General features: G+C 52.9%; 3 protein-coding genes across 3 annotated transcripts in view; 2 read left to right on the forward strand and 1 right to left on the reverse strand.

Moving 5' to 3' along the window:
* ARPC1A (actin related protein 2/3 complex subunit 1A) overlaps positions 1 to 11,786 on the forward strand; it is a 29,356-nt gene extending 17,570 nt beyond the window's left edge. The window contains exons 5-10 of the mRNA XM_006750970.3: positions 1,678 to 1,785; positions 4,106 to 4,318; positions 6,479 to 6,554; positions 6,982 to 7,175; positions 9,416 to 9,506; positions 11,386 to 11,786. Coding sequence (XP_006751033.1) covers positions 1,678 to 1,785; positions 4,106 to 4,318; positions 6,479 to 6,554; positions 6,982 to 7,175; positions 9,416 to 9,506; positions 11,386 to 11,424 — 721 coding nt within the window. The 3' untranslated portion in view covers positions 11,425 to 11,786. The remainder of the gene's footprint in view (positions 1 to 1,677; positions 1,786 to 4,105; positions 4,319 to 6,478; positions 6,555 to 6,981; positions 7,176 to 9,415; positions 9,507 to 11,385) is intronic.
* A 2,239-nt stretch (positions 11,787 to 14,025) lies between these two features.
* The window catches only part of PDAP1 (PDGFA associated protein 1), a 30,062-nt gene continuing 17,949 nt past the window's right edge, over positions 14,026 to 26,138 (reverse strand). Inside the window, exon 6 of the mRNA XM_081819330.1 lies at positions 14,026 to 14,310. Coding sequence (XP_081675456.1) covers positions 14,159 to 14,310 — 152 coding nt within the window. The 3' untranslated portion in view covers positions 14,026 to 14,158. The remainder of the gene's footprint in view (positions 14,311 to 26,138) is intronic.
* ARPC1B (actin related protein 2/3 complex subunit 1B) overlaps positions 17,164 to 26,138 on the forward strand; it is a 13,596-nt gene continuing 4,621 nt past the window's right edge. The window contains exons 1-4 of the mRNA XM_081819334.1: positions 17,164 to 17,319; positions 24,750 to 24,826; positions 25,412 to 25,516; positions 25,944 to 26,128. Coding sequence (XP_081675460.1) covers positions 24,763 to 24,826; positions 25,412 to 25,516; positions 25,944 to 26,128 — 354 coding nt within the window. The 5' untranslated portion in view covers positions 17,164 to 17,319; positions 24,750 to 24,762. The remainder of the gene's footprint in view (positions 17,320 to 24,749; positions 24,827 to 25,411; positions 25,517 to 25,943; positions 26,129 to 26,138) is intronic.

Consider the following 26,138-nt stretch of genomic DNA (forward strand, 5'->3'; position numbering starts at 1 on the left):
ATTCTGTGCTGTCCAAATTGTTTTCTTACTCTTACAGGTAACTCATAAACTTGAGAGATTCCCATGCATGACCTGAGAAGTAATTTTTTTCCTCACAACTCTGTCTACTTAAAATAAGATTCCTGCAGATAACAATGTACTCCTTTAAAATTTATTGGCTAACCAAATCTGTCTTGGTATAATACTTTTTTCACTTAAACTGCTGGGAGTAAAACCTGACTGGGATCTTGGCACTATCGTCAGCCTGTTGTACCTTCTGCATAAATCACTTACAGCTGAGCCACTCAAAATACAGAGACTGATTTTATGGCTAAGTAACTTATTGTAACTAACCCTTCTCGCCTACTTTGATAAGAAAACGACTCTGCTCTAGGTGGCACACATTCACAAAGGGTGGTAAATAGCCTTCAACATGGAATTGTCATTCAGTAAGAATCTGGCAGTGTTTGTATTTGTCCTAAAAATAGCAGAGTACACATTACTCTTTGTGTCACTGTTACTGGTTGCTTTCTGCTGAAACAGTGGAAGGAACAGATTATATTATGTTTTGTGAAATTTAGTGAAATCTCACAAATTCTGATTCTTTGGAAAGAAAGTCTGAATTTGCAACAAGATTAAATTACGAATTTAAGACCTGCATTTTTCTTTCAAGTATGTGTAAAAATAAGCCTAACAAAACGTTGCCTGCCAGAAATCATTTTAGGAGACTCACTGTAATAAATAGATAAAAACTTTCCTTCCTAGGTAACGTTCAATCTCAGAGATTGTTCACATTTTTATTCATTGAAAAATAGTCTCAAATATAGGTAAATTGGGCTGTTCTATAGTATAGGGTTGTCATTTGAACAAGATGTGTGTTCAGGGGAGTTTCTCAGCTATAGAACAACATTTCACTGGAGTGATGTGAATACAACAATCTCTAAAAGCCTATAACTGCATTAAAGCAAGTCAGAACACTTGTCTTTTTTTCAGAAGGAAATTTTTTAGGTAGGTTCCTAAGGGAAAGATTTTGTGGAAAAGTAATTTGGCATTCAAGGATGGGCATTCGGCTCGATATTAAGTCTCTCGGCTCTTAAACAGCAGAACATGATTGGTTTTTAAGCAGCAGTTTAGAGGCAGAAATTGAATTAGTGAAGCCAGAATAAAGACTGATCTCAGACATAAATAAACTTTTCGAGTGGAGGAGAATTAGTTAGAACCTCCAACAAGAGGTTGCTATTTTCTTGGTTGTGATTTCTCTGAAAAAAATAATAATAATTTGCAGCTTCACAGAGACATAGAAAGGAAATTGAGCTATTTTACAAGCCAAACTTAACCCAAAATAGAATAATAGATTACTGAGTATTTGTCATAAAAATTTAAGTAATTCCAACCCCACCTTTTATTTTAAAGGTTAAAGTCACATGTAATCTGAAACTCCATGACCAGTATCCAGAGTTAATCTATAAATACAGTTACTCACAGGGATCCCCTGGTTGCCAGGAAGATTCAGTGGTAAGAACGTCAAACCCTAAAAGAACAGAAAGGACTATTATGTCTCTTCTTCCTCTCTCCGTTCCTCTCTGTGGCAGAGGAGCGGGTCGCCACATGGGTATCACCTGACACACCTTTGTTAGGCCCTTTGGGAACTGTTGCTCGATGTGTGGATAAACTGAAATGGATTTTCTCCTTTTGTAGGTGGGTAAGCAAGCACATTAAAAAGCCAATTCGCTCCACGGTCCTCAGCTTGGATTGGCATCCCAACAATGTTTTGCTGGCAGCAGGATCATGTGATTTCAAATGCAGGTGGGAACAAATAAGAACTGGTAGACAGAATTGTTCTGTTCTTGTTCATCTTTCAAGTATTTCTCAGGTTAACCTTGTCTTTGCAAGGTACAATGCTAGGTACCATGAGGGACTCAGAGGTAGAAGGAGCTTGTGATCTAGGAAAGCAAGCACAGAAGTCACGGAGGGGGTAAGAAGTAGACTTGGGAGGTGCAGGAGGAGGGAGCTGCGTGGGTGGGGCCGGGGACATTTTCCTTGGGCAGAACATCATGTTTGGAGCAGAGGTATAGTGGCCCTCAGACTGCGGTATTATTTCTCATTTCGTAACCCAGGCAGGGACTCGGCAAATTCCAGGCTGAAGCTAAGATGAACAAAACATAGCTAAACAGTGCTCTGCTGAGCTATTACTGTGTTCTTCCTTTTCAGTTCAAGCTTTTTATTTGTTGTTAGCGTGAGGCCAGAAGAAACACAGCCACTTTGCTAAGAGCTCTAAGGATCATACAGTGTAATTGCTTTTTACAGTTACTCTTTACCAAGAAGGCTTTTTTTCCCTTAGCCCAAAGAAAAGCAAATAAATGTTACTTCACATTGACAATATGGTGGGTTGGGAGATGGTATGCATCTTTCTTTAGTAGGCTATTTGGAGAATTTCCAGAAAACCTGGCTAGTAATTTATATCCAAGAATATCCAATGGTTTGGTTTTTGTTTTTGTTTTTTTAAGATGTGTGTGGGAATTTGTGGAATGGGGATACAGCAGCGTCAAGGCACTCTGGAAAAAGACTGGTTCTTCTACTTAAGAACCAATGTAATTCTCTAGGAGAATTCAGGAGTTTTGTTGTCTGATGTGTTACCCAGAGTCATTCTAGCTCCCTTGAAGGATGAACTGAATGATCCATACCACCTGAATTCTCAGGTTATGTCTAAAAGAATCCGGTTATGAAAATAGGTTGCCAATTTTTTTGATAATACTAATTTCCAGAAGCAAACTTAGCTTTGAATTGTGGTCCTGTGGGTAAGAGTCTGTTCAGTTCACAGTCTCCAGTTGGCGACTGAGAGACCACCGGTTCTGGCGCAGCCTCTGATGACTAGAGCAGTTGCTGACTTAAGGTCCAGCGATTCTCAGACTCATAAATATGGAGGACAAACTGATGTGCCAGAAAGAAGGAGGGTGAGGGGATGGGCAAAATGGGTGAAGGGGAGTGGGAGGTAAGGCTTCCAGTTATGGAGTGAGTCTCGACGGTGACAGGGAACATAGGGACACTGCAAGAGTGTCGTACGGTGACAGATGGTAGCTACACTTGCAGTGAGCGTGGCGTAAGGTATAGAGAAGTTGAATCACTATGAAACTAATGTAATACTGTGTGTCAGCTGTATTCAAGTAAAAAAAAAAGTAAAGTCCAGCAATTCCAAGGTCATGTCCTCTAACTCAGAGATAACTCACTGTGCCCTTCACCTCTCCAGAGGTGCTCTGCCTCTTCCAGAGCTGCTGCTGTCCTTGTCATTTCAGGGCAAGTATCTCAGATCATGTTAGGGAGTCTTTAGGTCCAGAGGTTCTTGAAGAGAAGCTCTACAAAGTAGAAATAGCGTTGGAAGGGGGTGGATTCCCAGCTGCTCTTTCTCCCTCCCTTTTCCTGACTCAGCATCCAAACCTCCTCACACACAGCTTCCTGGAATTCAAGAGGGAGAGACTGCTGACAGCCGACTGTAAAGGAGACCCTCCTTCACCCCAGACAATAACCTGTCACAAAGACTGGACAGGGAGCCCTGATAGCATGATGGCCTGAGGGAGAGCCTGCCCACTCCCTCACTGGCCTCCCTTGGCTTCCTCTTTGGATGTCCCTTTCTTTAAATGGGTTAATGCCATTGGTTTATTGCAGCATGGCACATAGTTTCCTCTCCTACCATTTGGCTGTGTGGGCTTCCTGGAATACTGTGTTGAAAATGATAGTGAAGTAGACAGGAAAGAATGCCGTGCTCACTTAGCAAGGTCAGCCATGTGCAAAGGGGGAGCGGTGGGGCAGCGTGATCCTCCCCCTCTGGGAGGGAAGGGCTTTTGTGCTCATTGCTTCTAGAAGTGCACCCCTAGAGCAGGGCCAGACACATCGTAGGTCTCCGTGTATACCCTTGGATTGAGTGCGTTTTGCCAGACTCATACGGGCCTGTAGGCAGCCCGTAGAACCAAGCCTTAAGAGACTTGTGGCTGTGACTCTGTCATGTTTCGCTTTTCAAGGCTCAGTCCCTTTGCATTCTGAGACACCCTACAGCAGCTACCCATGGCCTGTCTCGGTATACATGTATTTTCATTTACTTTTTCCTTCTTTCCTGCCCCTTAAACTGCAGAGTGTTTTCTGCCTACATTAAGGAAGTGGATGAAAAGCCGGCCAGTACGCCCTGGGGCAGCAAGATGCCGTTTGGTCAGCTGATGTCAGAGTTTGGTGGCAGTGGCTCGGGTGGCTGGGTGCACGGGGTCAGCTTCTCGGCCAGTGGGAGCCGCCTGGCCTGGGTCAGCCACGACAGCACCGTGTCCGTTGCCGATGCCTCAAAAAGTGTGCAGTGAGTATTTGCCTTTTGCGTGGAGTTAGGGAGTGGTTTGGGATCTCTCCCCGGCTGGGCTAAGGCTCTTCTTCCCTGGGGGGCAGTTCCCGATGTGGGCGTAAAAATCTGACCCAGAACCGAAAGGCTGCCTTTAAAGTCACAGACACACGTTTAGATGGTCCATTTGGGGAAATTTTAAAGAGTTAGGTCTCACTCCCAGAAACACTTCTTAATGGAGGTAGTGATGGTGATTCCTTTGCAGGACCCTCCTGGTTTGCTGCTGCTAAGAGTTCCTTCAGATAGCCGATTTAGTCTGTTCGTGTGAATTCCTCACAACAGGTACACGTCATCCAGCAGTCTTAAGTAGGAGATAAGGTTCTTACTCTGTGTAGTCAGTGAACAGTGACTCCATTAACTTGGAATTTCATTCAGTAATACTTAAAACCCTGATACCAGTTTCTCTGGAGTATGCCGGAAGAACTTGAATTGCAGTGACTCATTTGTGAGGGAGGCACCTGCCCAGCCTTAGGGAGAGCACCAGGCATCTTGTCATACGTCAGAATTTATTAAGATTTTAGAGAGTGCAAGCAAGCGCAAGGGGAGGGGGAGGGGTAGAGGAAGAGGGAGAAGCAGGCTCCCCATTGAGCAGGAAGCTGGATGTGGGGCTCCATCCCAGGACCCTGGGATTATGACCTGAGCCGAAGGCAGACGCTCAACCAACTGAGCCACCCAGGCGCCCCCCACATCAGAATTTATATCTGCTCGTGATACGCTGGAGGAAGAGAGATGATGATTGGAATTCTTTCCCCTTATGAATCTTTGTTCTTCCTGGTGAATCCTTTTCCATTGGCAGCTAAAGGTTACCCCCCTAAAAGGTCTCCTAACTCGTCAACCTGTGTGCTGAGAACCGGTCACCTCAGGTGTCTCTGCCCCCCTCTGCTGCACAGTGACAACGAAGTGACATTTCAGAGAGGATATTTTTTTACCAACTGGATTGAATTGGGTTTATTTTATTTACTTTTTTTAACACCATAATAAATGGTGTAGTCTTCCAGATTTCTGTACATGTATAGGCACTTACATATCTTTTCATTGAACACAAATGGGATTATGCTATACATTTTATACAGTAATTTGTTTTTTGTCATTTAGTTTTGATGTCATGGTTATTTGATTTGTGTACAGTTTATCGTAATGCGTAATAAGCTCTTAGCATATGCTTATTACAGTCCCCCGTTTGCCCTCATATTGATTTATGATTGGGCTTTTCTAGTCCTGCAAGTCCGATTATATCCTCTACCTTTCCCCTTCTCGAACATAAATATTTCATGTAGTAGGAGCCAAGTGTGCCACAGTAAAGCCTTAAGATGAAGTGTTAGGACTTCAATCCAATTCCAGTGGGGTCTCCTGAGGCAGTTTTCAAAATGCATCATCTTTTACATGAAGTTGATCCTAATTCATCAAGCCCCGTGTTTGCCCGCCATGTCTGTGTGACCTCTTGGCTGCAGCAGGTAACTGCTAAGTTTATGGGTACACACACACCTCCTCCAGCCCTTTTGTGCGCAAGCTCCTGGCTGGCCAAGACTTGTCCCCAGCTCCTCCCCCAGTGCCTGGCAGAGAAAAGAGAATAGACTCTCCTAGATGTTTGTGCCCACCCTCTGGGAGCCCACGGTGACATGGGCAAGGACAGGATGGAAGGACAGGGCATTCAGGCACAAGTGAGTGACACACAGAGCGGTAGGTGGTCAGAGGAGAAGCCACTTCAGGCTGAAGAGGTCCAGGAAAGCTTCATGGAGGTGATCAGATGAGAGCTGAGCTTCAGAGACTAGGGTGGACTTTGGTGGACAAGCAAGAGACAGCATGTGGGTAAAGGGTGTGGGAGCAAAGGCAGAGATGGGAAAGAAGAAGGACTTGCTGGGGGCCAGTTTGTTAATGAGTGGGGGGGCCTAAGAAGCAGGTGGGCCAGAGAGGGCCAGAGGCCTCTGTTTCTACAGGTGACCCCAGGGCTGCGTCGTGCTTGGGATTCCTGAAAGTACAGGTCATGGGGCTCCTTTTAAGCATACGTGTTCATTTACGTTGCACAAGCCCCTGTGAAAATGGGTCCTTCTCATTTGCCGTGTCTATAAAGAAGCTGCGTGGTCTGTGCCATCTCAGTTTAACAGCTGTTCTTGTGTTCAGGGTCTCAACTCTGAAAACAGAGTTCCTGCCCCTCCTGAGTGTGTCGTTTGTCTCCGAGAACAGCGTTGTAGCCGCGGTAAGTAATGCTCTCCGTTCTCCCTCGTAGTACACTGTGTTTAATTCTCCGGAACAGGAGCAGTGTGCACTCTGTGACTTGGTGCCCTGGCACAGACCAGAACAGCCTTTTAGAGTAGCGAGCCTTGGGCACCTGGGTGGCTCAGTTGGTTGAGCGACTGCCTTCGGCTCACGTCATGATCCTGGAGTCCCAGGATCGAGTCCCGCATCGGGCTCCCTGCTCGTCAGGGAGTCTGCTTCTCCCTCTGACCCTCCCCCCTCTCATGCTCTCTCTCTCTCATTCTCTCTCTCATATAAATAAAATCTTAAAAAAAAAAAAAAAGAATAGCGAGCCTTGAAGACGAAGAGATGCCCGTGGTTGGGCGTTCTGCGGAGGGGTCGGTGGGTGGGCGGCACACCCTCGGCGCCTGACTGAGCTCTTATTTCAGGGCCATGACTGCTGCCCGATGCTCTTCAACTATGATGACCGTGGCTGCTTGACCTTCGTCTCCAAACTAGACATTCCCAAACAGAGCATCCAGCGCAACATGTCTGCCATGGAGCGCTTCCGCAACATGGACAAGAGGGCCACGACTGAGGACCGCAACACAGCCCTGGAGACGCTGCACCAGAATAGCATCACGTACGTGCCCCCCAGCTACCTGGGGCCCCCGGGAAGCCACCTGTAGCCAGGGCCCTGACCCATCGCTGGAGAAGTGTTGGGTGACGACGATGCCTTTCTTCCTGTCCTTGTTTCCTGACTGGGTCCCTTTGCAAGTTGCGTGTACTGTGTGCCCAGACATCCCTTTAGGAACAGGAGCAGAGAGAAGTCTGTAGCTTCCCGACTACGGGCTCTTATTTTCAGCTTGCGACAGAGTGAGCCGCCCCCACCTAGGCATTCTGTCCTTCGAGGTGCGGCTGGTACGCGGCATCCCCTGTGAGGAGCGCTGATCCTACGGCAGACGTGAGCTGTGCCTGCCAGGGTGGCCTCTTCCTGGGGCTTGCTTTCTCAAACCCTGACTGAGAACAGAAGGAGACCTTCCTGAACGTTATGGTCCTCTGGTAGTGAACACGTGACGGGAAGACTAGTTATACCCTGGTTGAAAAGGTAATTCTAGGGACGCCTGGGTGGCTCAGTCGGTTAAGCGTCTGCCTTCGGCTCAGGTCATGATCCCAGGGTCCTGGGATCGAGTCCCACATTGGGCTCCCCGCTCTGTGGGGAGCCTGCTTCTCCCTCTGCCTCTGCCTCTCTCTATCTCTCATGAATAAATAAATAAAATCTTTAAAAAAAAAAAAAAGAAAAGGTAATTCTAGCTGTCATTTCAACCATGGATTTCAAGTGATGTATACCAGTAAGAAGATCACTTAACTAAAGAAACGGAATTCTTTGATGACCTCAGGCAAAACCAAGGAGTTTCTTGACTTCAGGTTTTCATCAGGCATATGTGAACTGTGTTTTAACCAGACAGCTTGGTTTTTTCTAAATCTAGAGGAGAAATGTAGTCTGTTCTTGATACTTTCAGTGATTGTGGTCAGAGTTAGGTACCATAACATTTTCTCTTTTTGACTAGACCTTTTGTGTTGAGAGATTTGCATTGTGCTGATGATGGTGGGAACAAGAATGGAAACCTCTCGACTTTCTCTTTGGGAGAACTATTAAATGCAGGTTGTGCTTGTCATCATGTTCGGTGGAAAGGGCCGCTGGGTTTAAAATCGGCCGAAATGTCTGTGCTCTGCTGGACAGTCGCAGCTTGAAGGCAGAGCAGGTCTTCCCTGTGCTTCTCGTTTGTCTTGAATGACTTTCAAAACTATTTCTTGTGGATTTCTCGGAAGCTTCTCTGCAGACCGTGTATCAGGAGGGTAACAGCTCTCGTTGCGTTAAAAAAAGACCCTTGCAGATGGGCACGTTTGCTTTTATTTGCCGCTATTGAGTCCTCTTTGCCCTTAAGCAAAGGGTCGGCACACTTCCCCTGTAAGGGACCAGAGAGCAAATACTTCAGGCTGAGGAGGTAGCCGGTCTCTGTCACGCCTGCTCATATCTGTGATGGCGGCCACGCACCCAATGGTGGTACGTATGTATGTGCACGTGGATGTGTTTCAGTAAAACTTGACGGACACTGCAATTTGAATTTCCTCATCACAACATAATAGTCTTAATTCTTTTATACCTTTTTTTGGTGACCACTTGAAGTCATTAAAGCTGTTCTTGGTTAACGGGCTACGTGTGCCGTAGTTTTGCCATCTCCTTCCCTAGAGGGAATGTTCTAGACATTTCAGAGGAGAAAGAAAAATTGTTGTCTGAGCTATGGAATTTTCTTGAAAGTTTTTTTGGATAATTAGGCTAAGACAGGTTGTTTCATTCATCCATTCCTCTGCGTTGCTTGCTTGGAACCTTGTGTGTCTGAGTGTTGCTCACACTTACAGTGATTCACTTCAAATGCAGGGCAAGCTCTTGACTTGCAGGCCCTGCTTGTCTTGGAAGGCGATTCGGGAGTTTTTGTTTGGAGCCAGTTGGATTTCAGTCGTGCTTCATCCTGCCTCTAGTTCTTGTTTTTAATTGTTTCCATTTTCGTCACTGCTGTGGTCCTGCCCACACTCTGCTCCCGGGCAGTCTGCGTGCTGCGTGGCCTGGCTTGTCCTGCCTCTTGACGTCACAGTAACGACTGCAGCTTCCTGCCTTTCCAGCCTTGGCTTTTCTGGACATCCGGTAGTAAGATGCATTTGAATATTTTCTGTGTCCGATTGCTGCAGTCTAATGTTGATGGACAACCTCATATTTAGGAACTGGGAATTTGTTGCCTTCAAACGCCCTTACACTATCAGGAAGGTTGGGGCCCGCTCCCACCACATTCTTGACAGTCTCTCGTTTTTGCTTTCTTTCAGTCAGGTGTCTATTTTTGAGGTGGACAAGCAAGATTGTCGCAAATTTTGCACTACTGGCATCGATGGAGCCATGACGATTTGGGATTTCAAGGTATTTTCTACTTTTCAGAAGAAACGTTTGCATTAAAACTCTTTCTGTGACAAGAATGTTTCTCGTTTCTTGGAACAAAACATCAGATCCAGTGCACATCAGAAACGGAGAACATTAGCTTGTAGTTGTCTTGAAAACCTGAAAGTCCGGGCCCCTGGCTGGCTGAGTCGGCAGAGCATGCGACTGTTGATCTCGGGGTCGTGAGTTCAAGCCCCACATTGGGTGTACAGCTTACTTAAAAAAAAATTAAAACCTGAAAGCCATGAGGAGAAAAGCAGACTTTCACAGTGAGGTGGGATACACCGATCTAGATGTCCACTTGGCGGAGGGAACCTTAAGTGGCATTTTTGTAGCAGGCCCTGTGTTGAGCCACCAGACTGTTAGACGACCTAGATCTATTTCCATGGTTTACACGAATCAGTCTAATAAACATTCACGAAATGCCTGTTGGGTGCCAGGCCTGGTACTGGGCCCCGAGGATATTGAGGTGAAAGAGCCCTCAAGCGGCTTGTCTGGTAGAGAGTGGCGGTGTTCCGTGGAGCTCCAGAAGAGAGGCCAGTGCCTCTGTTTCTACAGAGGAATTGGGCGGGGGGTGGGGGGGGGGAAGATTGCCAGCACTGCAGGGAAGAGATGGGCCTGAGCTGCATCTCCAGATGCAGTGGGATTTTGGGTGCACGCGCAGGTGGGGGCGAGCCGTCTGAGTCACGAGAGCAGCAGACGCGGACCGGCCGAGCTCGGAGCGCCGCCAGCGGTTTGGGCTGTGGTGTGGGTCCTTCCTAGTTCCACTAGGAAGCGGGCCACGGCGTGGTCAGGGAGAGGCGCTGGGCTTTGTGTGCGGATAGCTAGGACCTGCTCCAGAGCTGAATAGAGAAGCACCAGGCTGTAAGACATGGACAGCCGTGGGCTCTGGGCAGAGGCTGTTGAGCCCGGCGAACAAGTGAGGAGGAGGTGACCTCCAGTGCTGGCAGGGGTGTGGCCCCAAGTTTCTGGACTGGGAGGAGATTCAGGAGGTCAAGTGGAGGGGCATCGTGAGGAGCAAATGCAGCGGGACTCTGCACACACTAGCTTGGGGATTGGGTGGATGGTGGGTGAGATAAGGAACCAGAGGGGAGCAGCAGGGGTAAGAGGCAGCCCTGTGAATTTAATTTCTCCTGGTTGTTACCCCCGAAACAGGTAGATGTTTACAGAATTTTGCTCCTGCCCGTGCATTTCCATGATGTTTGATTTTTTTTCCCCCTCCTTGGGTGAAATACGTAATATGGAAAAAAGCCTTCAGAATACTCTGGAGAAGCAAACTGTCTTCCTCTAAAAGTCCCCTCCCCACCCCCCACCCTTTTTACCTTCCCGTGCTTTCCATCCTGGGCATTGCGGCCCCCATGAAATTAGCTCCCTGCTCAGTTACACTCTGCACTTTATTCTCCGATCCCTCGGGCCACAGCCTTCCCTCTCCTGTGTATGCTGTACGCTAGGAGGTCGCAGGGCAGTTTCCTGTGGTCCGTCCGCCTTTGAGCACCTGCTCTGTGTTGTGCCCCAGGCCCGCCACTGTGTGGCCTGTGAAAACGGGGTGCCCGCCGTGAGGGCCTCTCGGGTGTGGCGAGAGGCACGGGACATGCACGCAGGCAGCCCTCACCAGTAAGTGCGGCTGGCCCAGATCCTGTGGCTCAGAGCCATGGCGACAGGGGAGCGCAGGGCTTGGAAGGGCCAGCAGGGGGCCCAGGCCTGGGAGAGCGGGTGTCAGAGCTGGGCTAAGCCAGATTTGGGGGGTACGGGGCTTGCACATCAGGCAGCGGGGGGGAGGGGGCAGCCGTGTGGTGCAGGGGGCTGGGGGAAGACGCCACGACGTCCTCAGTAACGCAGTGTTCTTCCTGCCGTTTTCAAGACCTTAGAGTCTTCCATCCAGGGCCTCCGGATAATGTGAAGCTGAGTGAGCCTCCCAGATCCAGCGTGACAAACGGACAGACTCACAGACTGACAAATGCGCTGACGCAGCCCCGCCGTGTGCATGGTGGTGAGGAGAGCCAGCCGCAAGGAGACACTGAAGACACGTTTCGCGCAAATACCGTTTGTGTGTTTTTGTTTGAATATAACTGGTGACAGTGTTGGTTTTTTAAAAGCAGCCGTGATTTGGGTTTTTCTGTTTTTTTGTTTTTGCTATTTCATTCCATTCTTGACCAAAGCTTCTCTTTAAGTAGTTTATTATGGAAAATTGTCACACTAACTTAAAGGAAAGGGTGGGAGACATGTCCATTGTCCGCTAAACAAATAAAAATACTGAATGTGTTTTTGGTTTTGTTTCCTTATGCCGTTTCCATTAGAAAAATAGGGACAAACGCTTCATTAGACTAGTTCATTTTTAGGGTAAAATCTTGGATTCTGAAATCGAGCCACCCTACCCCACCTCTGAGAAAAGCAGCATTTACTGATTGCTGTCTTCCAGCCTCGGACAGCTGCACACGAGGCCGCAGAGATGCCCAGCTGCTGAGCCTGCTCTGAGGCGCCAGGGGGGCTGCTCTGTGCCCGGGGCAGGGGCAGCCCCCCCTCATAGCACGCTGCGGGGACGTGCTGCAGGGGAGGGTGCCGTGGGGACAGGAAAGGGACACGTTACCTTAACAGTTTCCGCTAGACATTACTGAGCCCAAACTGAGTTCTCATCATGATCAGACGGGAAGTTTGACGTTCCAATACTGAGAATCTTGAGAGGTGCAAATATAAATAATTAGCAAAGGAAGTAAATACAGAGTAGCCTTGAGCACAGCCATATTCCTGCTCTCCCTGGCCCAGGAGAAGGGGAGCAGTTGAGGTCTGATGGGTTGAGGCCCCTCACCAAAAGAGTTCTTGGCTTTGCACGAGAAAGAATTCAAGAGCAAGCCATTTATAGAAAGGGACAAAGATTAAGTGTAGAAGTAAGAAAGGAGCTACTTTACAGAGTATGGGGAAGTGGACCCCACCCCTGCCCGCCACCGCTGTTTTGCCTCCAACAAGGGGTTTTATGCGTTTTTAAAAATTAGCTAGCTGTACAGGGAGGGGCTTACTCTTTAACTTCGGGCTTAGCATTTCCATCGGGCAGTTTTTCCATGGCTTAGGTTGCAGAACTACCCACGGGGAGCAGTGGTAAGTGTCCAAACTTTGTGGCTTTTACTGCCAGAGGGAGAGGGGTCTTATGACTCTTTTTATGACCTGCTGACTTTTAGGTTAAGGGTCAGCCTAAATCCAAAATGACCTGACTTTGATCAACTTGCCCCCCGAGCCTCCCTTGCCTCCTGCCTCACAGTGATTCAAAGACAACCCTGGTTTTAGGACACTGGTAACGGTGCTTTATATCGTGATACATTCTCAAGAGGAATTTTGCCCTTTTGGTGTCTCATGGGGAGCATCACTTTCCTCCAGGAGAGAATCTCAGCAGCCGAGGGGCTGGCCTGGTGGGCCTGCCTCGTCCCTGTTGCGGTAGCCACCTCTCGGGACCCCGGATGGCAGGAGCCCCTTTCTGTTATACGTGTTTGCACCTGTGCATCCGCAAGGCCATTGTCACGGGACAGACAAAAGTAGGCCCTAAAGAGGAATCAGCTAAAAATTCCCTTTTCGTATCGTTAAATCACATGGTTTGGCCAGCAAGCCCAGAGGTTTTTAGAGAAACACCGTATTCCATGAGAGAAACAATGGCAACAAAGAACAAAAATTTCTAACTTTGCCTCCAAGAACTTAGCCAGAATTGTCTTTTTTCTCACCCATCCAGCTGGAAACCGACGGTGCTGCCGGGCCCAGGGCCACGATGACTGCCAATCTGGGGGGCCTCTGGGTGACTGCCAGAGCCCTTTGATTCAAGGCTTTGGGCTTTAATGTCAGGTTATAGTTCTGCCAAGTTGTGTGACCCTGAGCAATCTAGTTAACATCGCTGAGCCTCCGTATCCTCAGCTGTAAAATGGCAGTAAAAACAGGATTAGTAGGGGCACCTGGGTGGCTCAGTGGGTTAAGCATCTGCCTTCAGCTCAGGTCATGATCCCCGGGTCCTGGGATCCAGCCCCGCATCGGGCTCCCTGCTCAGTGGGGAGTCTGCTTCTCCCTCTCCCTCTGTCCTTCCCCCCGGCTTGTGTTCTCTCTCACCCTCTCTCTCTCTCTGAAATAAATAAAATCTTTAAAAAAATAATAATAATAATTCCTGTTAGATACTCAGGAAAACCGAGGTTCACTTTTAGGCTTGGCACTGGCCCTATTATAATAGGCCCCGGAGACCCTTAATAACTGGTAGAGTGGGAAGCAGTGCATAAAGGATCTTACTAACCAAAGAAAAATCCAATAGTTCTTTCCAGAATATTCTGAGAATATTCAGCCTCAGAACCCAGATTGATTGCATAGGCGACTCTCGGTTTGGCCCAACGGCCATCACCCAAGTGGTTTAGCTCCCACGTGTGCCCAGCTCTGGAGGCAATGATGTGGAGGGTCAGGGTTTCCCTCAGCGCCTGCAGTGTGGCCAAGATGTGAGCTACCCTGTGTGGACTCAGGTCCCGTGTAGATCAGTATATGTATTATAAGGTTAGGTTATTTATTTATACATGTATAATTTAAATACTGGGTGCAGTAGGTAGAATAATGCCCCCCCCAAAGATGTCCATGTCCTAATCCCCAGAACCGTGAACTTTGCTGACGTAATTAAGTTAAAGAGGAAGGGGATTCTGGATTATCCAGGTGGGCCCACTGTAATCCCAGGGATCCTTATGAGGGAGGCAGGCAGGTGAGTCAGAGATGGGGCCGTGGGTGGGAGTGTCGCTGGGCCTCGGAGCCAAGGAACACAGGTGGCCTCTGGACGCTGGAAAAGACAAGGAAACAAGGTCTCCCCTGGAGCCTCTGGAAGGAACGCCACACTGCGCACCGAGACCGGGGACTTTGACCTCCGGAAATGTAAGAGAACACGTTTGTGTTTTTTTCAGCCGCGCTGGTTGTGGCAAGTTGCTACAGCTCAATAGAAAACTAATACATATGCTGTCGATTCAGAAAAAGGAAGAGATACAGGGTCTAGAACAGTTCTTCCCAAATTGCAGGTCAGAGCCCATTCGTGGTTGTGAAAATCAATTTCGTAGGTCATGACTGGCATTTGAAAAACTGAAACAAAAGAACACTTGGCATGGCAGTAAGAGTGCGGCATGATACCTAGGGTTCGGATATACGTGGGGGTGTGTACGGGGTCACAACACACATCACTGTGGGTCATGACCAGAAGAAGCTTGAAAGGGGCGCCGGGTGGCTCAGTCATTAAGCGTCTGCCTTCGGCTCGGGTCGTGATCCCGGGGTCCTGGGATCGAGCCCCGCATCGGGCGCCCTGCTCCGCGGGAAGCCTGCTTCTTCTCCCTCTGCCGCTCCCCCTGCTTGTGCTCTCTCTCGCTCTCTCTCTCTCGCTCTCTGACAAAAAAAGAAAGCTGGAAAGCCACCACCATTACTTCATTCACCTTTGATGCGCTACCTGAGAATAGCTCCTGGCCCCGGCACCAAGGAACGCAACTGATAGGCGTTAACTACTCACAACAACCCTACAGGGTTGAAACCTACTGTCACGTTTTAAAGATGACAAAACAAGTCCAGGGCGGGGGTGGGGGTGGGGGTGGGGGGCTGGCTGGCTCAGTCCGTGGAGCAAGCGACTCTCGATTTTGGGATTGTGCGTTGGAGCCCCACGCAAGGTGGAGCGCGCCCGCGGTAACCGCTAAGCACGCCCCCTGCTGGGCGAGGGCTGGGAGTGGAGATGCCTGGTGAGCAAGCCCAGGAGAGTCAGGCCAGGCTCGGGGCCAGGGTGAGGTCACGGAAACGGACAGGAGGGGACCCTTCCAACTATACCTTGGGGGGTTTCGTTGTAGTGTCCAATCACACTGCTACAAAACCATGTGGCTTGGAAGGGGGTGTGTAACAGGTGTCGCCCCCATCCCGGCCCCGGGATATGAGATGCTAAGCATGTTCTGGGCCTCCTGGGCTTCGTCCACCTCACATGCAGGTGTGGCCTAGGAAAGGAGACACAGGGGTTTCTCCTCCTCCTCCTCACAGGGATCAGGTGGCAATCCCTTGATTTCAGGGAGAGCAACCCATGGTCCCCATGTCGGGGTGGGCACACGCTGAGACACAAGGAGATCAGACTGGGTGTTTCGGGAAAGGTTTTCCTCCCTGGTCTCCCTCACCACTGCTGGGGCCAGCCCACCACGTCCGGAGTCTAGATGTCTGGAGCTTGGCTGCCCTCTTGTGACCAGGAGGCAGCAAGGCCAGTGCAGCCAGGAGGTAGGAACAGAAAGGCGGAAAGAATCTTGAGGCCCTGAGGATAATGCACCAGCCCCCAAACGAATGCCCTCCTGCAAGTCAGCCAACCCGGAAGAGTCAGCCTGGGTGTGTAGCTGCTTTTCTTGGAAACCTGAGAAGGGCGAAGTGCAACATCTTCACCCTGGGGCCTGGGGAGGAGGAATCCTCTGGCGGTCCTATTTGTCAGGGTGCTTAGAGCGATGGGTAACAAAGTTTCAACTCAAGCGAGCTGAAGAAGTCAAGTCCTTGGCTCACTGGTCCGGAAACCTCTGGAATCGGGTCGGGCTGGAGCTGACCAGTTAGAGTTTGACCAGGGTGCTGGTCATGTCTCTGAGATTTTCTCCACGGCTAGATGGGAGGGCTGGTGACAGCTGCGTAGTGTCTCCTGGAGCCAGGAAGGCTGGTAGTCCCACAAGCCGCAGCTGAAGCTTGCTCGCTCCTGGAGGAGCTGCCATGTTCACACGTCCTCCTCCCCACCATCCCGCAGAGGAAGAGCTCAGTGTAACAGGAGCTGGGATGGGTGAGCGCAGGGTCCTGCTGGGAGCCCAGCGGACACCTCCAGTGGGGGTTGTAGACAGTGAGCTAAGAGACACATCCTGCAGGTTAAACCGAAGTTGGCCAGGTGGGGACAGGGTGGGAAAAGTGTTCCAGGCAGAAAGAACAGCATGTGTCACAGCCCCGAGACCGGTAAAGGGTGGGAGTCTGGCCCCAGACCTCCTGAGTCCGGGAGGACCCCACACCCCATCTGCTGCTGGTGGCCTGGCTGACCCTGGGAGAGAGGACTCCTGGGGAGGGGTCTGACCGGCTGAGTGGGCACAGCAGGGTCTTCACCAGGGTCTTCCCCATCTGCCCCGCCACCTGGCCACATCTCCACTGATGAGGCAGAGGCTAAGGACAGAAAGACCCCTGGGGACCACTCGGCCCAGGATCCAAATTCACGTGGCTGCAAGGCCACCAGGCAACTTAAAGGCGAGAAGTGGACCGCAGCGGAATCAAAGGGCAAGGAGTCCTCATGGAGAGAACGAGCTGGGCCAGCCAGAGGCGCTGCGTGAGGCCAGCGGGCAGCCCTGCCCCGGGCGCGTTTGCAGCGAGGGCGGGAGGGCAGCCTCGCCTCGCCTTCCTGCCCGCAGCCGGTTCCGGGCCTGCACTGTTTTTGCGCCCTGAGGGTTATCAACTCGCGGAGGAAGGATGGAGAGGGCGCTCTCTGGGCGGCGGGGACGTGAGCGCCCCGCCCAGCTGCTGCTCCGCCTGGGCGCCTCTCGGAGCCTCAGTTTCCCCACGCGTAAAGTGGGCGGTCGTGGGGTCGTGGGCCCCACGAGGGGTGGTCGCGGCTGATTTCTGGGCGCCCGGGCTCCGCGCAGCCCCCACCCCGGCTGGGTGGGCGGGGCCTGGGATCTCGCGGCCGCCGCCCCCGTCCCCGCGGGGCTGAGGCTGGGAGGCCCCGCCCCCCGCCCACGAGGAAGTGGCTGCGGCGCCGCGCGGGGCCCAGAGCCGGTTCGGCGCGTCGACTGCCCAGAGTCCGCGGCCGGGGCGCCCCGAGGTGAGGGGGCTGGGGGACCCTCCGGAGGGGAGGGGGCGCCCGGAGGGGAGGGGGCGGAGAGTTGCATGCAGGTGAGGAGGGTGCGGGACGCCCGCAGACGTGGGGGCGCGGGGAGAGGGTGCCTGCGTGAAGGGGCACAGGGCTGGGGGCTTGCCAGGTGTGTGGGGTCGCCTGGAGGTGAGGGGACCAGGGGATGGCGGGCCGGGCCCGGGGTGGTAGGGCCCCTCCGGGCGAGGGAAATGCAGGGCTCCCTGCCTCCGGCGCCCTCGAGGCGGCCCCGGCCTCCCCCCCCGCCCCCGTCGCCCCCGTCGCCCCCGTCGCCCCCGTCGCCCCCGTCGCCCCGGCCTACCTCTTCCTGACCCTGCCCCGCGATCGGTGCCCCCCGCTGTTTCGGGCCGCGAGGGCCCCACGCCCAGTCACTTCCCCTCCATCCTCCAGCCTTCCGGGTTGCTCCGGCCGGGAAATGAGCTGGCGCCCCCGCCCACCTTGCCCCTCCCTCCCCCCCGCCACTGCCGACCCCCCCCCACCGCCCACCCCCCTGCCCCTGGGGCCCGGGTCCGCGGTCCTCACCGGGAGGGGGTCCCGGACGCCGGACTGAGTGGCCCCTCCTTGGCCGGCGGCGGGAGAGCAGCGGGGCCCGCCCAGGGCGGTGACAGTAACACTAAGAAGCCCCGTAGCCAGCCTAGCGCGGGGACGGAGCCGGAGGCTCTCCCGGGGTGCTTCCAGGCGGTCCCCGGACTCCCCGCGCCTGGCAGGCGGCGCTGCCCAGTGGTTAAGGACACCCGTTCCCCGGGACCAGGGTAAGAGTGCCAGCTTCCATCACTGGCCGATGACCTTAGCAAGTCACCTAACTTCCCTGGACCTCAACCTATCTTATCTGTAGAATGGGGACGTCCTGAGGCTTCCATGGGATAATGTGTGGAAGTGCCAGGCACACACAGGGTACGGGTGTGCTCCTACTGTTGCCACCACCATTATAAGGCCTGCCCACATTTATCAAAGTGTGTGGATGATGCTAACCTCTGCGATTTGGGGTCCGAATCCCAAACTGGGCCATGTAGGAGCTGTGTGGCTTTGAGCAAATCTTGGCTTTTTGTCTGAGTCTGTTTCTTTCTGTACAAAATGAAGGTTTAAAAAAGAAAAAAGAAAAAAAAAAACCCACAAAACTTTTTAGGCTTGCTTTCAAAGAGAATGTATGTCAAAGTCTTGGGTAAAACTACTCGGCATTTAAAGATGCCGGTAAAGGTGTGTCTCTGTGCATACATCCTCTCAGTTAGTTAAATGGTATCCCAACATGTTAGTGTCACAATTTACTCTTGCCATATTTATAGTCCTCTGGATTTTTCCACCCTTCCACCATTCTAAAGGGGGTTATTAAGAACATGTTTGCTTAAAAAAAAAAAAAAGGTATTTTCTTAGCACCAGAATGAATTTATGCCACCAAAGAGTGTTAATTTTTAAGTTCCTGCTGGTGTTATTCTGCTTGTTCCGACCCAGTTGTTGAATTGTTATTGCGTTGCTCTTCAGAAAGGCTGAACAAATTAGCAGCAAATGAGAGTTTCTCCACAACCCTGCCAACACGGAGTTTTATGTGTTTTTGGAGTTTGTTTTGTTTGGATTGCTTTATTAGTAAGTTTTAATGGTGCCTTTGTATGATTGTTTTCATTTATGTTTCTTGACTTGATTTTTGCCTGGTTTAGAAGACTTCGGGAGCAGACCTGGGGAGGAGGTATTAGCTGGTCTGTCTGGGGTGGCGAGGGCTATTCCATCCACAACAGGAAGTTGAGTAACTGCTTAGCACGTGTGCAAAATGGCTTGCTGGCAGTTCCCTGGAGCTTCTGAGCTGGGTGGGGACTTCCCTGAGTGCCTGTAGGGCCAGGATCTTGCTCCAGACTGCTCCTGCCTGGCTTCATCTCAGATACAGCCAAACCTCTGGCTTCAGAGGAACTTGGCCAAGCTTCTCTGAAAGCAATAAGGAACCTACAGCCGGTACCTTGGTCAGCCCCACCCTTTTCTGATCGAGATGTGAAGGAAGCATTGGCTGAGGGCATCCAGCCAGTATGGAGAGTCAGAATTTGACCCCAGCACCGTAAGGAAGGAGCGCTGAGCCAGCCTTCACCTGGCTTGCTCTGCTTTGGAGGGGAGCTGAGTCTTCCCAAATGCTCAGCGAGGACCTTCTAGATTTCAGGTTTCCAACCTTTGCTAACCATTGACCCTAATCAGGAAGGAAAAAAAAAAAAACTGAGCACGTACTCCCCAGTAAATATTTACAAATTGCATACATAGGCCACTGAGATAAAACATATTCATTTCTTGTAGCCCATCCCCTAAAGAAAAGGATGGGATTCCTGCAACCACATTCAAGAAATATTATTGAGCATCTATTATGTGCCAGGCACTCTAGTTGGTGGGGAGATACCTGGGTGGACAAAGCACATACCCTGCCCCTAGGGAGCTTACCTCCTCCATATCCCAGTGCGGGGTCTCTGGCACCCCCTGGAGGGAAACCCACTTCCTACTTTGGAGACCCGACCTCCCTCCCAGACCTCAGGCCACCCTTCCCTGTGCTCTCCCAGCCCCAGCCCTGGATGATCTCCAGCCCATTCATACTGAGTGTTCATTGTGTGCTGGAAGGATGCAGGGGAAGGGCTACTGGGAACGCGCAGATCCTGGCTTTAGGCTGGCAGAGGGGAGCCAGCCAGGGGAGGCTCGGCGTTTGGCCCACACTCCCCCAGCCTCTGTTTCTGGGGTAATGAGGCACAGAGCACTGCACATGGACTCCTAGTCCCAACACCATCCCCAGAGCCCCTTTCTCCTTCTCTCTGACCCCCAATCGTCCAGTGGTCCCACGGTGCTGACTCACAGAGGCACAGTGACAAGTGGGTGGGTGTTCCCGAGGCCATGGCCTCAGCCTGACTTTGTCTTCCCCCCCCCGGAGCCATTGCTGAGGCACTGTGTTGTCGACACCCTTGGGCAAAGCAACTCTAGTTGGTATTCTTTAGGGTGACTGACTGGTTGGCGGTGGGTGCTAGCTCAGGTCCCATGGAGGTTTTCCTGGGAACGATGACATCAGTTCCCACGGCAGGGTGGCCAGTCTGACCTCCTGGAACAACCCAGTGATTCTCCTCTAGGAGGATGTAGCCCTGAGGCGACAGTGGCCAGAGAAGCTACTCCCCTCTCTGGGTTACCACTTCCTCATTGCTAACTTGGGGGTTGGGAGTCATTGCTGAGGCCCTGCTGGTTTTAGTTGCTTTGCAGAAGTTATGAAAACGGGAAAATGCACCTCTTCCCTCCCACCCCCTTCCCCCGGATCTACCCCCCAGCCCCTTTAAGGTGTTAGTTAATGCAGTGTACTATGAGTATTTCTGTCTGAATTCATGCTAAAGTGTGATTGGCTGATAGATGTGGTCTGAGCCTCCCCCCAGCCTGTCCCACTGTGCCTGTGGTCATCTTTATCAACCCTTTCCTCTCCCACTTGAGGACCTTTGTTTGGGTCCCAGGGAACAATGGTCAGGGCTCCCCAAGTCCTCTTGGCTGTGTGACTAGAATGGGAGCTGCTGTCTTCAGCAGCCCTCACAGCCTGGAACTCTGGAACATCACGCTAGACAGGCTTTTGCAGCCTGGCCCCTGGGTCTTGATACTCTTGCCAAGACCCTGCAAGAGGCAGAGACGCCCAGTCACACGGTCTGGGACAGTTGGAGCTGGGAAGTTGCATTCTGTAGATGAGCGGTGGGCCCAGAGACCCTCAGGGCTGTAGCCCCAGGGCTTCTTCCTTCTGGGCCACCAGGGGCTGAAAGGGTGGTGGGGGAATTGGCCTCCACAGCGGCCAACAAGCGCCTGGCTGGGCCCCGCTGGCGACCTTGGAAAATGGGGGTGGGCAGATTAGCACAGATAGGCCTGGTCCTCCCACTGCTTGTCGTCTGCGGTGTGGATGGTGAAGTGCTCCCACCAAGCTGGATGCCCATGCTGACCCCACCCAGCGGCACCGGAAGTGCTGGGGGAAGTCCCCATCAGACCTGCTGACCTGAGCTGAGGGCCCTGAAGTGCCACTTCCGGGGCCTTTGCCTTACACAGAGAGGCCTTATAAGGAGAGGCTGGGGAAGCAGCCATGTGGGAGCAGTGTGCTGTGTGTGCACATGCAAAACTGGACATGTGTGAGCGTGCACGGCTGGACACTTGTGAGCATATGGGAGCAGTGTGCTTGTGTGTGTGTGCAAGGCTGAACACGTGTGAGCATGTGGGAGCAGTATGCTTGTGTGTGTGCGTGCAAGGCTGAACATGTGTGAGCGTGCAGGGCTGGACACTTGTGAGCATGTGGGAGCAGTGTGCGTGTGCAAGACTGGACACGTGTGAGCGTGCAAGGCCGAACACGCATGAGCATGTGGGAGCAGTATGCTTGTGTGTGTGCGTGCAAGGCTGAACAGGTATGAGCGTGCAAGGCTAGATGCGTGTGAGCGTGCACAGCTGGACACTTGTGAGCATGTGGGAGCAGTGTGCTTGTGTGTGTGCGTGCAAGACTGGACAGGTATGAGCGTGCAAGGCTAGATGCGTGTGAGCATGCACGGCTGGACACTTGTGAGCACGTGGGAGCAGTGTGCTTGTCTGTTCATGTGCAAGACTGGACACGTGTGCACGTGCAAGGCTGAACACGTGGGAGCATATGGTAGCAGTGTGCTTGTGTGTGCACGTGCAAGGCTGAACATGCATGAGCGTGTGTGGCCTGAGCAGGTGTATCAGCTTTCTCTTCCTCAGCAGTGGATTGAGGACCCACTTGGTGCCCTGCTCTAGGCATGTCCCTACCTTGTCCCTGCATGTGTGTCTGTGTGTCCATGAGACCTGGGCTGCCCCAGGAACCTCCCAGAGCTTCCTGCTGTAAATAAAAACAGGTTTTGCATCTGGGGTGGGCAGGAGGAGCAGGGGCCACAAGGCGGTGAGCTGGGGGTCAGGAAGCCAGGCCCGGCAGGATTTGTGGTGCCACCTGGGGCAGGCCCGTCACTGAGCCCTGGATTTCTTGGGGGACAGTGGGCTACATGCAGCCCATCTCTAGCGGCTGGGCCCCAACTCCATGCTGTGCCTTCCAGCAGGGCCTCTGGGTCAGCCATGTGGGTAAGCTGAGCCTGAACAGGTGGCCATTCTCCTGAGGGGCCGGATAGGTGCCCACTAGTTTCCTGGGGTGTTCAGGGCTCAGACCCAGAGCTGGGGAGAAGCCTGCCTTTAGCCCAGTCCATGGGCTGCAGACCTGCCAACGGGTTCCTGGTGACACCTCCCAGGTGTGACTCGCTGAACCTCAGCCTCTCTGTCTGTCATCTGGGGCTGTGGCATCTGAGCACTAAAGTCAAGAACACCTGGGGTGGGGGGATGGGTGAAACAGGTGAAGGGGACTAAGAGCACACTTATCTTGATGAGCGCTGAGTAACGTACAGAATTGAGTCACTATGCTCTACACCTGAAACTAAGAACACTGTGGGAACGCTACTGGAATTAAAAAAAATGCCTGGACTGCTTAGAGCTAGCAAGTAAGGAGCATTCAGGAAATGTTGGGTGGTGGTTGTTTTTTGTTTTTTGGGATTTTTTAAGATTTTAAGTCCTCTCTACACCCAACATGGGGTTTGGACTCGCAACCCCAAGTTCAAGAGTTGCATGCTCTACCGACTGAGCCAGCCAGGCGTCCCAGTAGTTTTTAATTTTTTTTTCTTTTTAAATCAGAGTGAGCACAAGCAGAGGGAGGGACAGAGGCAGAGGGAGAAGCAGGCTCCCCGCTGAGCAAGGAGCCTGATGCGGACCTCAATCCCAGGACCCTGGGATCATGATTTGAGCCGAAGGCAGACGCTTAACCAGCTGAGCCACCAGGTGGCCCCTGTTTTAATTTTTAATAAAGAACTTCCTCTGCTGGGTACTAGTGACAGTATACAGCTGGCTTCCTCACGTACTTAGGTAGCACCGACTACATGCCAAGCACCCAGGCACTGGGGAAAGCAGTGTGGACAAGACCCGTGAGAACTGTGTGCATCCAGCTCCGTGAGTCCCAGCTGGGGGAGACTGCAGGTGCTGTGAAAGAGAACCGCGTAACGAATGCTCAGTGATGATTCTCTGCGGGGAAACTTCCATCGGGAATAGGGAGCGCTGGGGTAGGGGCCGGTGGCTGAAGCTGCAAACAGCGGTCAGAGAGGGTAAGGTGGCCTTGGAACATGGACTTGAAGGGCAGCAGCATGGGCTCGCCATGCAGGCCCCCCAGGGGAAGAGCTCTGGGGGCCGGGGGAACAGCCAGTGCAAAGGCCTGAGGCCCGTGGGCCCTGGGATCAGCCGCGGGGCTACCCGGGGAGATGGATTCCCACTCGGTGGGTCATGGCTGGATGTTACCCCGCGGGAGCTGCGTCTCCTGAACACCTACTATGTGCCAGGTGTGGCTTAATGTCTTATTTTACCCTCTCAACGCCTCTGGGGGCAGGACTCCTGTTCCCATTGTGCAGGTTGGACACTGAGGTTCGGAGGGGTGAGCCATGTGCCCAGGGTCAGTCACCGAGGGCAAGTGTGCAGCCCGGCTCCGCCACAGGCCCTGCGGCTGAGTGGGGAAGTGGGGAGAGCATGGGTTTGAGAAAGTGCCGTTCACTTTGGGTCTTTCCAGATGAGGAGGACTCTGCCGAAAGGAACAGGGGTGGGCAGAGCTGGGCAGGGAGGCGAGGGGGCGAAGGGACTGCCCGTCACCCACTGTGGTGTGTAGCCCACCTGCCTCAGGCTCAGTGGGTGGCAGCGGGGGAGGCTGGGGAGCTGCAGTCCGGGCTGGGCCCAGTCCTGGGGGTGCACCCAGCTGCCCTCTGTACCCGCCTTCACCCCCACAGTCCAGCCAGCCACTCGGGGCCCCGTCCTGCCCTTCCTGTGGAAGGGACAGCAAGTGGCTTTTCTGGCTGAGAATGGGATGTGTCTGTGTGTCGGTCCATGCCCCTGCCCGCAGGCGCCTGCAGACTGGCTTCCTCCCCTCCGTCTCCTGGAAGGCTGCCTGCTGTGTGCTGGGTACAGCGTTCATCTCATCCTCACCCCGTCCTTTTTTCTTTTATTTTTTAAGATTCTCTTTATTTGAGAGCGAGCACGAGTGGGGGGAAGGGGCAGAGGGAGAGGCAGAAGCAGGCTCCCCGCTGAGCAGGGAGCCCGACGCGGGGCTCGATCCCAGGACCCCGGGATCACGACCCGAGCCGAAGGCAGATGCTTCACCGACTGAGCCACCCAGACGCCCCTCACCCCATCCTTCTGCAGGGGAGGGGGCCCTCTACCCTTGAGGAAACTGAGGCACAGATGATGAGCGACACAAGCTCAGCACACCCCACTCACGGGAAGGCCAGGCTGGCCCCTGCTGCCCTCCCACAGGTCAGCTGGGGCCTCTTCTGGGATCAGAGGCGGGGCTGACTGGGGGTCCCTTCCCCTCTCGGGCACAGGAGCTCAGCGGCCATGGCCTACCACAGCTTCCTGGTGGAACCCATCAGCTGCCACGCCTGGAACAAGGACCGCACCCGTGAGTGCCACTGCCACAGGATGGGGGGGGGTGCGGGAGCTCCCGGAGTGCATGCGGGTGGTAAACCGGCCAGGCGCCCTGGACCGTGGGCTCTGGGGCTGGCTGTCCCCCTCCTTCACCTCCGGTCGCCAGTGTGGAAGAGGGGATGGACGAGCTCTGGGCACATGCAGGGGCAGCCGGCCAGGGGGCCCTGCTGCAGGTGCCGCTGGGGAGAGAAACACGCAGGAGGAGGGAAATCATTGGAGGCAGAGGCGCTGGTTTAGAAAGGGTGGCCAGGGAGGTGTTTTGGAGGAGGTGAGCGAGCCGGCCATGCCAAGGCCTGGCGGCAGGAGATCCTGGCACTGCCCGGAGCAGCAAGGAGCCCAGGGCTGGAGTTGGGAGCAGAGGGCAGGAGACTGCTGTGGGGGTGCCTATGGGTGCAGGTGAAGGATGGCTAGTCCCAGGCGAGGGGTCGCAAGGTGCTTCAGGGAGCCCCGTGCCAAGGCAGAGGGGTGAAGGGCGCTCCCGGGAAAGGGGACTTGAGGGAAGGGGGAGCCTGGGCACACACCTCCTCCCACTCCCTACCCCTACCCTTCTCTCCTGCAGAGATTGCCATCTGCCCCAACAACCATGAGGTGCACATCTATGAGAAGAGCGGGGCCAAGTGGGTCAAGGTGCATGAGCTCAAAGAGCACAATGGGCAGGTGACAGGTACGTCAGGCTGACTGGGATCACTCTCCGGAAAGGAGACGGGATGGCGCAGGGCCACCCAATCACTGTGTTAGGTAGGATAGTTTGGGTTGCAAGTAACACAACCCTAATTCAAACTGGCTCAAGTTACAAAGGGATCATGTTGACTCATGTTGGCTCATGTTACTGAAAACCTGAAGAGGTTTTGGGCTTCAGGAAAGGCTTGATCCAGCAGCTCAGTTGAGCATTACCAAGGACCCATTTCTTTTCTGTCTCTTGGCTTTCCAGCATGTTTGGTGATATTTTGGAGAGACGTAATACTCTCAGTTCTAAGTGGCACCCCCTGGAGCAGCTTGCATCCAAATTGTGGCCTCAAGCCCCTCCTACGTGGATGCCAGAGAGCCTTTCTGCTTGGGTGGCTTCAGCCTGTTTCCTCCCCATCCCACAGGCATCGATTGGGCCCCCGAGAGTAACCGAATCGTGACCTGTGGCACAGACCGCAATGCCTACGTGTGGACGCTGAAGGGCCGCACGTGGAAACCCACCCTCGTCATCCTGAGGATCAACCGGGCTGCTCGCTGTGTGCGCTGGGCTCCCCAGGAGAACAAGTTCGCTGTGGGTAGTGGCTCCCGCGTCATCTCCA

This window comes from Leptonychotes weddellii, chromosome 5 (genome assembly GCF_054177405.1).
Source record: "Leptonychotes weddellii isolate Sample4059 chromosome 5, ASM5417740v2, whole genome shotgun sequence".
In the NCBI taxonomy this organism is placed as follows: Eukaryota; Metazoa; Chordata; class Mammalia; order Carnivora; family Phocidae; genus Leptonychotes; species Leptonychotes weddellii.